Source organism: Myotis myotis, unplaced genomic scaffold (assembly GCF_014108235.1).
Source record: "Myotis myotis isolate mMyoMyo1 unplaced genomic scaffold, mMyoMyo1.p scaffold_m19_p_3, whole genome shotgun sequence".
NCBI classification, from domain to species: Eukaryota; Metazoa; Chordata; class Mammalia; order Chiroptera; family Vespertilionidae; genus Myotis; species Myotis myotis.
Window position 1 is genome coordinate 140,745,997 of NW_023416335.1, and position 13,335 is coordinate 140,759,331.

A 13,335-nucleotide genomic window follows, 5' to 3' on the forward strand; every position below is an offset into this window, starting at 1 on the left:
GATTAAGAGTTTAGCAACAGCCTCATATTATTTTAAGATGGGAATCTAACTTTTTTCTTGAACATAAAATTTACTGTCCAATTTAGGAAATCAAGTTAAAAAATATGTCTGGAATACAAAGTCACTTCAGAGGTCAGTGCTTTTTTATAAATTTAAAATAGATGAGGTAATGAACACAAGTAAATCTGTCTTACTCATACTAAATGTCCCAATAAAACAATTCTAATGTTTAATAATAAATTCTGGAAGGACAATTTTTATGTGAAAATATTATGCAAGCCCAGAAGGAGCTAGTGAAAACTGCCACATGGAAAAATTTCACTTGATACTTACACAAGGAAGTATTTTAAAAGTACTATACTTTCTGAAAGTAATTATATACACGATAAAAATATAAGCATTACAAATGTAGCTACAATTGTGCCTTACTCTCAAAAATAAAATAAGCATGTTTTGTTTTTCAACTAAAATACAGGACAATTTAACAAAAAGAATACAGTATTATAGCATGCAAGACTGTGAAGTGAAACCAGGTACTAATTAAAATCAAGTCACCAAAAACTGCACCCATTTAAAATCTTATATACTTTGTGGTAATGTTTTGAAAATGACTTAATGAACATTTATGAAACATGTGTCTTTATTATAATACATTAGACTCTCTTACTGACTGAACTTTTTCTATGTAAAAATATCAGAAATTAACAAGGGCCTTACTTCTCTGATACCCACACATGCATACACATTTACAATTTGAAATATTATTTTTTTAAATATACTACATTGAAACAATTTATTGAAGTTAGCAAATATTTGAAGATGCAGCATTACATGCTTTTCATGAGGCAAAAGAGAAAATTAACTGTTAGCAACCATAGCAAAAGTTGTGAAATTAAGAAAATATTTAGAGCAAATTGCTTGATATTAAAACATAAAAATCACAGTTTAAAAGAAAGATTTAGAATATGTGTTATAGAATCAAATAAGTACATGTTTTTATACCAGAGACTAGCTGTGTGGCCTTGGTCAAGGATAACAGCCTAACCTAGTTAAGCCTAAATTTTCTCATCTATAAATTGGAGATAATACTAATGTACTGGATGTGTATTAAATGGTACAAAGTATTTAAGAAAATGCCCTTTAAACATACAATAAATGGTAGCTATTATTATTATTATTATTATTGTTATTGATGTTATTAAGAGCAATTTTCAAAAGCAATCTATTCAATATGTAACATTTTAAAAACAATATTTTTATACTTATTATTCTAGAAATACTGTTCAGATTTATTTTTCTAGAAATAGTTTACTGTTAATTGTGAGTAGTTCAGTCCTAATGTTAAATTATTATTAAACAATTATTTAAATAATGAACAAAAATTGCTTGGATATGGCCTTTACAACCAAAGGATATCATTCCAAAACCAGAAGAACCACGTCACATACATCCAGAATTTGGTTGCCAAATATATTCCAAGGGGCAATGCACTATGCATTGAATGATCAAAAAAGGATCTGTAAAACATAAGTTTTATAAAATTTGAGCTCTATATTTCATTATGAAAATGAATATTTACATATTTAAATGAAAATTACACACTTTTCACATAATAAACTCTGGTTAACCAAAATCCAGAAGTCCAGAATGCTTAAATTCCAAGACTGTTTTCATAGTAATCAACAATAAATGACTTCACAGCTGAATGACTCAGCAAGATTTTGAAGCTCCTTTTAATTCACCAAGAGTTTAAAATTATATTCCATTACTTTTCAATTTTAATATTTCAGTGTATTCCTATACTCTTAATCAAAAATTCAACTTTATCATTCAGCATTATTCACTGATGATGGGTTATAATTTGACAAAGAAGTACAAAGCAATCCTAAAGCTTTTCTCTGTATTTCATCTTTATTTCGCCTAACCTATATACTCCTGTTAAGTCTTCACCACATCTTTTCAAGTAGAATGAACTACTAATTCAGTAAAACTAAAGGTCATTATTTACAGCATTTAGAATTCAGGAAAAATAAATATTAATAAATTTCATCAAACATAAGCAGGATCAATCATCCATGTAGGCTAAATAGAAAATCGTGGTGAATTCCTATTTATAAAGGCCCCCAAAGCTGCAGGAAACACTTAAATGTGATTAGTTACCTAGAAGTAAGCCTATTCCTAAGAGTTAACACATTTAGTGTATTACTAGTCATTCTCATCTCTGTGTAAATTATTTGCAGAACTCTTTTTTTAAATTCAGGTAAAAACAAAGTACTAAAGAAATGAATGGAAGGTGGGAAGTTTTGGATCACAGACTAGGGATTGCCAGATGGGCAATTTTAAGGCAATGAGATCTAAGGACAGAAGAAAAAGAAATTAGCAAAATATTTAAATAAAAAATAGGGAGAAAATAATAATAAAAAACTGAGCTGCTTCATATGCTTAGATTTTACCTTGCTACTAAAATCACCTCTTTTTTGAATATTGCCTATGACCAAAGAAAATATCATTCCTATGGCAAGGTAAGTTCAAGCATTATAATTATCTAGAACAGTGGTTCTCAACCTTCCTAATGCCTTGACCCTTTAATACAGTTCCTCATGTTGTGGTGACCCCAACCATAAAATTATTTTTGTTGCTACTTCGTAACTGTAATTTTGCTACTGTTGTGAATCGTAATGTAAATATCTGATATGCAGGATGTATTTAGTCGACCCCTGTGAAAGGGTCGTTCGACTCCCAAAGCGGTCGCAACCCACAGGTTGAGAACCGCTGATCTAGAAAGAAGCAATATGTATATTACATTTAGAGTTCAACAAACTCAAGTCCACTTTTAATGAAATGTTTAAAACTGTACTTTAGCCTTAAGAATTAATGCTAGACAACACTATTAAAAATTTTAAATATTTCACATATAAATTTGCCAAAATTCTTTAACATTAAGATCAAACAGGTTACAGAAAGGCAATTTTCTGAACATACAAAACATTAATTTTATATAGCAGGATCCAAATTATAATCTTACAATTATAGTTAAGGTATAGTTAAAAACGACACTTACTTTGAAAGAAACTGTACTGTAGCCCAAACACCACCATACATTAACCCTTTAATGAGCCAGGAATCGATATTTAGGTCTGCTATAAACCCAACCAGCCAAATAACTAGGAAAGGAGTTCCTAGCATTACTTTCTGCCGAAATTCCTATAAAGAAAAAAAAAATTAGAAAGTTTTTAATGTTTTAAGTAACCTCAAAAGGTAACCATGGTTACCTTTGTAAAAACAAGCCACAAGTGAGTGAGTTGATTCATTCAAATAAGCTTACTATCTGCAGGTATTATTCAAGGTGCTGGTCTCTGTCTTCTGGAAACAGGCAATACACAGTCAATAATTTAAAAGTACTTGGTTAAAATTGTGGAGAATGAGAACAGAAGTTATAGGAGTGTGTCTAGATAGATACAGAAGAAAGCAGTACCACCTGCTAACACATGAACAGGCTAGAAACAGTACAGGACAAATACCACCCCATTTTACCAGGGGCATTGATAGATAACTAGAGACAAGGACCATTAGAATGACTAATGATCGAAGAACTATATAAGATAAGGAAACTGAGGAAGCTGAGCCTGGATAAGGCATTTTGACTGATACATATAAACAGCATATCAAAACCTTAAAATCAGGTACAGAATAAAATCAAACAATCTACAGGGTACCAGAATCCATAGAATGGAGATTATGTGCCTCTGAAAACATATAAAAGCCAAGTGCTTAATACTCCAGAGGTAGTTCTATTTCATTTCTATACTGGTTGGGTTGTTAGAAAGTCCACTCTAACAATTTATCTATTTCCTTGTAACATCTACCACAATAGTATCTTCAGAGCAACACAAAGTAAGTATACCGCCTCTTCCACATAACAACCCCTTCACAAACTTATAAGCCTCTATCAAGTTTCTTGAGTTACAAAACTATATACTTTTTCAAATAAATGGCCATGTTTTCCCCAATTCAACCATTTCTGAACTAAATGTGTAATTTTAACTTAAATTAATGATTAAACATATCAACTCCAGAGTTTAACTTTATGTTGTAGTAAAATAAGTAATCCTTCCAATTTTTTTTCATCTCTAGTATTTTGAATTTTATATCAAGACATTAGAGAAGATTTATAACTAGAGGAAAGAACCTATAGGTAAGGGGGTAGTTATTGGTGGGAGAGAAGGTGGACATGTGTCATTTGAAAAAGTCTGGTATAAAATTTTCTGTAATTTGGCTTGTTTTTAGTCAAGATACTTGTTTTCCCTCAGCAATGACCACATTTCTTCATTATTAAAAAAAATATATACAATTCACATATAGCAAAATACACCTTTTCTGCATAGTTCTCTGAGTTTTGATTAACATACACAATAGTGTAATTAGCGCAAAAATCAAGAAACAGCATAGTTCTATCAAGTCCAAAAATACCTTGTAGCCACAGGCCCAGCCCCTGGCAAACACTAATCTGATTCCTGTCCCTAAATTTTTTCCTTTGCAGGAATGCCATATATATAAATGGAATGATACTGAATGCAAACATTTAAGTCTGGCTTCTTTCACTTCAAGAATGCATTTGATATTCATCCATGTTGTTGTGTTTATCAGTACTCAGTTCCTTTTTAATGCTGAGTAGTATTCCATTACAGGATTTATCTGTTCTTTCATCCATTCCTCAGCAAAGGAATTAGGGTTGTTTCCAGTTTTGATGATTGTGAATAAAGACACTATAAACATTTACATACAGGTTTTTGTGTAACATAAGTGCATTTTACGTGGTTAAACACCTATGCATGGGATTTCTAGATTTTTTAAAACTGTCACATAACATACATAATATTATAAAGGTGTAATGGTGATAAACTACTTTTATAGATATGAGAAATCTATTTTCTCTTATATTTTACTAGAGGCCCAGTGCACAAAAATTTGTGCACTCGGGGGGGAGGGGGGGGTCCCTCAGCCCGGCCTGTGCCCTCTCGCAGTCTGGGACCCCTCGGGAGATAACGACCTGCTGGCTTAAGCCTGCTCCCGGGTGGCAGAGGGCAGGCCCAATCCCTAGGTGCAGCCCCTGGTCGGGCTCAGAGCAGGGCTGATTGGGGAGTTGGGGCGCCGCCCCGTCATGCACAGAGCAGGGCGGATTGGGAGGTTGCGATGCCACCCTCAGTCACACTCAGGGTAGGGGGTTGGGGCACAGCTCCGTCACACTCAAGGCAGGGTCGATGGGGAGGTTGCAGCACCACCCCATCACGCACAGAGCAGGGCCAATCAGGGGGTTGGGGTGCTGCCCCCTGTCACGCACAGAGCAGGGCCCATCAGGGGGGTTGGGGCTCCGTACCCTGTCACGCACAGAGCAGGGCCAATCAGGGGGTTGGGGCGCTGACCCCTGTCACGCACAGAGCTGAGACGATCAGGGGGTTGGGGAGCTCCCCCGTCACGCACAGAGCAGGGCCGATCAGGGGGTTGGGGCGCTGCCACTGTCACTCTCAGGGCAGGGCCGATGGGGAGGTTATGGCTCTACCCCATCACACACAGAGCAGGGCCCATGGAGGGGGGGTTGGGGCGCCGCCACTCTCACACTCAGGGCAGGGCCGATGGGGAGGTTATGGCTCTACCCCATCACACACAGAGCAGGGCCCATGGAGGGGGGGGTTGGGGCGCCGCCACTCTCACACTCAGGGCAGGGCCGATGGGGAGGTTATGGCTCTACCCCGTCACACACAGAGCAGGGCCCGTGGGGGGGGGGGGGGGGGTTGTGGCACCTTCCCCTGTCACGAACAGAGCAGGGCAGATAGGGAGGTTGTGGCCCCGCCCCTGTCACACACAGAGCCGCAGGGCGATCAGGGGTTTTGGGCGCTGCCCCCTGTCACACTGATCCCGGTGCCGGGAGGCCTCGTTCCGCTGATCCCGGTGCTGGGAGGCATATTACCCTTTTACTATATAGGATAGAGGCCTGGTGCATGGGTGGGGAGCGGCTGGTTTGCCCTAAAGGGTGTCCTGGATCAGGGTGGGGGTCCCCACTGGGGTGCCTGGCCAGCCTGGGTGAGGGGATGATGGCTGTTTGCAGCTGGTCACACCCCCTTCAGGGTGGGGGTCCCCACTGGGGTGCCTGGCCAGTCTGGGTGAGGGGCTGAGGACTGTTTTCAGGCTGGCGGGTAACTGAAGCTCCCAAATGCTCCATTTTTTTCTTTTTTTTTTTTTTATTCTGGGCCAGCTTTAGCTCTGGCGCCAGCTCTGAGGCCTCTGCTGCTGAAAGCAGGTATCTGGTTTGTTTGGGTTCTATAATCGAAAGACTGTATCAACTCCAGCTCTGAGATCCCAGCGGGCTGAAAGCAGGTTTCTGGGGTTTTGTTTAGCTTCTATATTTGTACCAATGTTTCAAACTGCAAGCTCAGAGGCTGGCAAGGCAGGCGAGGAACGTTGGTTTCCTCTGTCACTGAAGCAAGCAAGCCTCATGTTAGCTTCAAGCTGCCTGGCTGCCGGCCGCCATCTTGGCTGGCAGTTAATTTGCATATCTCGCTGAATAGCCAATGGGAAGGGTAGCGGACGTACGCTATTACCATGTTTCTCTTTTATTAGATAGGATTATGGAATTTTTCAAATATAAAGTACATTTGAAATAATTTTATACTGAATACCTGCATGTCTACCACCTAGCTTCTACAATTCAGTAATCTAATTTTTAACTAAACTTTTTATTTTGAATAACTGTAGATTCACATGCTGTTGTAATAAATAATACAGATAGATCCCAAGTAACCTTTAACCAAGTTCCCCCAATGACTAACATCTTGCAAAACAGTAATGTAGTATCACAACAAGACAGTGACATTAACACAGCTATGACACAGAATATTCCCATCACTAAAGGATTCCTCATGTTGTCTTTTTACAACTTCCTCCAGCCCTACCCTCACCCCCATAATTAACCTCAGGCAACCACTGATCTGTTTTACATTTCTATAATTTTTTCATGTCAAAAATTTTATATAAATGGTATATAGCCTTATAGAATTGGCTTTTTCATTCAACATAATTCTTTGGAAATTCATCCAGGTTATTGTATGTATCATTAGTTCATTTCTTTTTATTGCTGAGGAATATTCCATGGTACAAATATACCATGGTTTCTTGAACTGTCTACCCATTGAAGGACCTTGGGGTTGCTTCCAATTTGGACTATTATAAACAAAACTGCTATAAACATTCACATACAGGTTTCTATGTGAACACAAGTTTTCATTTTTTTGGGATAAATAACTAAGAGTGAAGTTTCTGGGTTGCATGATAATTGCATCTGAAGTTTTTTTTAAAAAAAACACACACAAAACTGCCAAACTTTTCTCCAAACATTCCCACCATCAATGTTTGAGGAATCTGGTCCCTCTGCATCCTCATTAGCGTTTGGTGATTTCACAACTTTTTAGTTATTCTAATAGGTATATGAAAGTAATCACTGTGGTTTTAATTTGCATTTCCCTAATGACTAATGATGTTGAACATCTTTTCATATACTTATCTGCCATTTTTATATCTTCGGTAAAATAACTCTTCATGTCTTAAGACCATTTTCTAACTTGATTATTTACTTTTGAGTTTTGAAAGTTCTTTATATATTCTAAAAACTAGTTCTTTATTAGATATGTGTCTCGCAAATACTTTTCTCCAGTCTGTAGTGTGTCTTTTCATCCTAATAATAGGGTGTTTTATAGAACTATAGTTTTTAATTTTGATAAAGTCCAATTGATCAATTTTACTTTTATGGATCATGTTTTTTGTGTAATTCTAACTCTTTGCCTACTCCTAGATTCTGATGATTTTTTCTGTTTTGTTTTTTTTTCCCCTAAAACTTTTATAGTTTTATGGTCTACATTTAATTCTGTGAATCATTTTATTTTTTTATATGATGTGAGATTTGTAAGGTTTTGTTTATTTATGCGCCTATGCATATCCAAATGATCCAGCATTTGCTGAAAAGGTTATCTTTCCTCAATTGAATTGCTATTGTACTTCTGTCAATATCTTGGGCATACTTTGACAGCTCTATTTCCGGACTCTGTTCTGGGCCACTGATCTGTGAGTTTATTTCTCCAGCAAAAAAATAGCTCTATGTTGACGATAGCAAAATATTGCTAGAATTTTTATTTAACTGCAATGAATCTGTATATCAATTTTGGGAAAACTGACATGTTGAGTCTTCCAATTCATGAACACAGTATATCTTTCCACTTATTTATATCATCTTTGATTTCTTTCATTGGCATTTTAAAAATTTCAGTACATAAGTACATTACACATTTGTTTGCATTTACACCTAAATATTTAAATTTTGGGGTTTCTTTAGAAATACTAAATAGTACTTTATTTTTTTAATTTTGGTACCCACATATTTATTCCAAGTGTATAGAAATAAAACAGATTTTTAAATATATTTACCTTATATCCTTTAATCTTGCTGAATTCATTTATTAGTTCTAGAAGTTTATTTGACAGATTCCTTGGGATTTTCTATGTAGACAATCATGTCAACCACAAATAGGGACAATTTTACTATTTTTTCCTTTCTTTCTTCATCTAACTAGCCAGAATTTCCAGTACTATTGAACAAGAGCAGTAAGAGGGATATCTTTGCCTTGTTCTTGATCTCAGGGGAAAAGCATTCAATCTTTTACCATCAAGTACATGTTAGTAAAAGGTTTTATATATGTTCTTTATAAAGTTCAGAAAATTCTCCTCTATTCCTATTTTTCTCAAGAGGTTCATCATGAATGGACATTAATTTTATTGAATACTTTTTGACTGATACAATCATAAAATATCTTTTTAAATTTGTTAATAAGTCAGAGTATATGAAATAATCTTTGAATATTTATTCCAGGCCTTGCATCCATAAACCTCATTTGGTCATGGTGCATAATTTTCCTTATATATTGCTGACTTATATTTGTTAATATTTTGTTAAGGAGTTTTGAGTATATTCATGAGGGATGTTGGTCTATCGTTTTCTTTTTTGTACTGTCTTTGTCTGGTTTTGGTATCAGGGAAACATTGTTTCCACTCTGTTATTTCCATACACAAGCAACATAACAATATTCACACATGTGAAGTGAGTTTCTTATAGAGAGAGCATATAGTAGGGTCATACTTTATAATCCACACTGCCAATATCTGTCCTTTATTGGGTATATTTAGACCATTTACATTTAACATAATTATTAATACGTTCCGGTTTAAGTCTATAATTTTATGTTTTGTTTTCTGTCTGTTCTCTGTTTTTTGTTCTATTTTCTTTTTCCTGCCTTCTTTTGGGTTATTGGAAAGTTTTTTAGAGTTCTATTTTCATGATCTACAATGTTTGTGAGTATAGCTTTTTTAGTGGTTACTCTAAATATTACATTATATAAGCATAACTTATCACGGTGTACTCGTCTTCTTTTTACCAGTTCAAGTGACGCTTACCTCCCTTATGTCCTTCTAACCTCACTGATGTTATAAATTATCTCAAATATATTCTCTACATGCATTTAGAGTCACATCAGACAGCATTATAATTTTTGCTTCAATTGTCAAACAAAATTTAGAAGACTTAAGAAGGAAAATCTACCATATTTACCCATAATTTTGCCTACCATAATCTTAATGTTAAGAGTCTTGATTTTATTTCTTTTGTTTAGAGAACTTTTCTTAGCCATTCTTTTAGAATAGCTCTGCTGATGACAAATTCTCTTAGTTTTTCTTTATCTGAGAATGTGTTGATTTTCTTTCATTCCTAACATATATTTTCCACTGTATGGGATGCTGGGGGTTGATAGTTCTTCCCATTCAGCACTTGAAAAATGTGCCAGTTCCTTGTGAGCTCTATGGCTTCTGACGAGAAAGAAATCCAGTCATTTGAATTGTGTTGCCCTATTGATAAAGGGATTTTAAGATCTTTATTTTTTCCAGAAGATTGACTATGATGTGTTTGGTGAGGATACCTTTGTGTTTATTCTTTTTTGGATTTGTTCTGCTTCTTAATCTGTAGTTCTGTCTTTTGCCAAATTGGAGAAATTTTTGTCCATTATATCTTTGAGTACTTTTTCAGCATTACCCTCTTTCTTCTTTTCTTCTGGGACTCCAATCATATTAATGCTAGATATTCTGTTATAACCACAGGTCCCTAAGCCTCTGTTCTTTTTTTTTTTTTTTTTAAGTTTATTTCCTTTTGTCATTCAAAATGGGTAATTTTTATTGTTCCATCTTCAAGGTCACTGATTCTTTCTTCTCTCCCCTATAATGTGCTATTGAGCCCATCCAATGAGGTTTTTTTTAATTTTGGTTACTGTAATATTCAGTTTAAAATTTTTTTATTTGGCTTTTCTTTATATTCTATTTCTGTATTTCTATTTCTTTGCTGAAACTTTAATTTCCATTTGTTTTAAACATGTTCATAGCTGCTTGGTGAAGTCTTTTTATGACAGCTGCTTTAAAATCTCTTATCAGATAATTTTAACATCTCTCATATTATTGGCATCTGTTGATTCTTTTTTCATTGTTTTAGATCTTCTTGGCTTTTAGCATGATGAGTGATTTTCAACTGAAACTTGGACATATTGAGTATTGTTAGATACTAGATCTTACTTAAACCTTTTATTTTAGATGGATTCCTCTGATGTAGGTTGGGAGGGGAGTGAGGCACTTTCTCATTCCTGCCAGGTGGGGTGGAAGTCCAGGATTCTTGCTTGGCCTCTACTAACACATGAGGACAGGGCTCCTCATTACTGTTGAGCAAAGCTGGGACTTCTAGGTCTCCAATGAACCACTCCTGATACCTCCCTGGCTAGGAGAGTTAGGTGTGCCTCATTACTTTTTCCTATGTGTTCTCCACTGATACAGCAGGGGATGGAACGTCATTCACAGCCAGTGGGAATGAAAGTCCCAACTCTCTACTCAGGCTTTTTCTGACACCACCCCTGGAGAGAAGTTGGAATACTTCATTATAGCCTGGTAAGGGCAGAAGTCCTGGCCTTTGCTGTGTGAATGAGGGTGGGGCCACAGTATTTTCTGTAGTGTTTGGATATAGTAGAAAGTTATTTTCAAAAAGCTTCTAAAATTTTTCTGTCTTTTTTTGTTGTTTTTTTTGTTTTTGGTCCTTTGAGTAGAGAACAGAGACTTTTTTGTTGCAAGCTTTTTTGTCTGCACCCATTCATGATTCTAGGCTGTTGGCTTTTGTCAACTCCTCTTCGGGGATACTAATATATGAGGCAAAAATAAACAAAAGAAAACACAGGGAACTCAACACCATGTTATTCTTTGGGGCCTGAGCTCCCTAGCCATTTTGCCACATTCTCTCCATCTTCCAGAGTCATTTTACATTTATTTTGTAAATAATGTCCAGGTTTTTTAGTTACTTAGAGGGAGGAACAGGGAAAAGTACATGTACTTCATATTCCCGGGTTTATTTTCACATAATCAATAAACAACATTAAAAAAGAAGGTATTGTGAGATATCCACTGTTAACAAAAGGGATCATGGATTTTTAAATGTGCAGAAATACTAATTTAGACATTTTATCTAACTTTTCATTAAGCAAGTTGTTTAACCATATATCTGCCTGTCTAAAATTTTCTAACTTTAAAAACCCAAGTTCTAAAATCAAAATTCCTTCCATATCTAATTGTCTTAATAGCACTGTCAAAAAAAAAATCTTTTTCCCTTTTGGAATGACTTATTTTTGGCATATACTCTTGAATCTTAGGTCTTACTGTCTTCTTAGTTTTAAATACAGAATATACTTTACAGACTAGCAAATCAAGTCATGATCATGATTTACATTTCTCTAATTTGAGATGGGAAAAGAATAGTCTACATAATTACAAGTACTTAATTCCACAAAGCCCCTAATCATCACCTATTTTTAATCTAGTAACCTTTTTAAAAAGGTAATATATTTAAGGCTACTAAGTCAAAACAAAACAAAAAACACAGGAATACTAGACTTCTGAACTAATCACAATAATATATAAATGTTAGTAAAACTGTGCTAAAATTTTTAATGAAGCTCTTTTTTTAAAACAGATCATATTCCAACACACAAACCTGATATATAGTTCATTATTGCATGTTAATGAATATCTAGAATTTACAATGTCATTTTCATCTGACAATATATTAAAAAAAAACTTTAGAATAGTTATACTAAACAAATGAAAGCACAAAGATTATGAGACATCCCAAAGTAATACTTTAATTACTAGCCTAGTTATTATAAGACATCAGCCATTTTCACTCTGCTGAGCAAAACTGCTCTAAAGCGTGGAGGATAGAGCAAAACCAAAGAAAATAAATAATAAACCACATTTATATCATAACTAATGGTGAAATAAGAGTTAACATAACTTGCAGAAATTGTTCATTATTCTCAACTATAGCATAGAAAATAGGCAAGTTTATAAACTATAAATTAAATTCTTCTGATGCCTATATAATACACCAATGAACTTTTCAGCTCATTAAGGAAGTCTGAACTACAAGTAAATGAGGCATGCTTTCAAGCGTGTTTCCCTTTATTCAAAACTTGTCATTTTGTTCTGATAACAGACAGACCAATATTAACTTTACACAAATAGTTTTACCACTGGAACAACCTGAGGAAGACATGCATAAGATATGTATGCCATTCAAGTTTTAACTATGGAGAAGTTAGCAAATACCTTGTCAATTGTTTAGGCATATAAAAGAAATTGTCAATCAGCTATTTTTTTAAGGGAAATTTTTAAGGAATGCCAACTCTTTTGGGAAAATGTTCTTGGTTTTGAAATCATATAAATACAAATGGGCAACTGAGCCAAAAGTCACACAGTTTATAATTAAAGGTATATGAAAGGTCTAAAATGGGATTTCTATAGAGAAGTGAAAAAATAGATTTCCTCTCTTTGAAAAAAGTTACAACATCACAAAAGAATGAAAAGCTTAACTTAATTAGAGGTAGACTTGTGAGTAGTTAAAAAAGATATGTATTGGGACTAAGATTTTTTACAATTGACTATCATATTAAAAAATGTACTTAAACAGGAAAAACTTTTATCAATTACTTAACTAAGGCCAGCTGAATCAATGAACTAAAATTTGTGAGATTTAAGCAATCTCACATATACCCTTCTTAATTATCAGATAACACAAATAGACCATCAGCCAAATAGGCAGAGCCTTTGTTATCTACCTTCATTGTATGCTGGGTGAAATATTTAAATATTATATTGGCCAGTGTCAAAATTAAAAGCTATAAATGCTCATGAGAAAAAATTATGCTTGCC

At 34.9% G+C, this 13,335-nt stretch overlaps 1 protein-coding gene across 2 annotated transcripts in view; it reads right to left on the reverse strand.

Annotated features, from left to right (window-relative positions):
* Nucleotides 1-13,335, reverse strand: part of ZDHHC17 (zinc finger DHHC-type palmitoyltransferase 17) — an 84,035-nt gene that overhangs the window by 18,654 nt on the left and 52,046 nt on the right. Inside the window, exons 9-10 of one of the 2 annotated variants that reach the window (XM_036297696.1) lie at nt 3,062-3,204; nt 1,417-1,517 (exon numbers count right to left, since the gene is read on the reverse strand). In XM_036297696.1, the coding sequence (XP_036153589.1) occupies nt 1,417-1,517; nt 3,062-3,204 (244 nt within the window). The remainder of the gene's footprint in view (nt 1-1,416; nt 1,518-3,061; nt 3,205-13,335) is intronic. The other variant, XM_036297697.1, reaches the window with a different exon arrangement.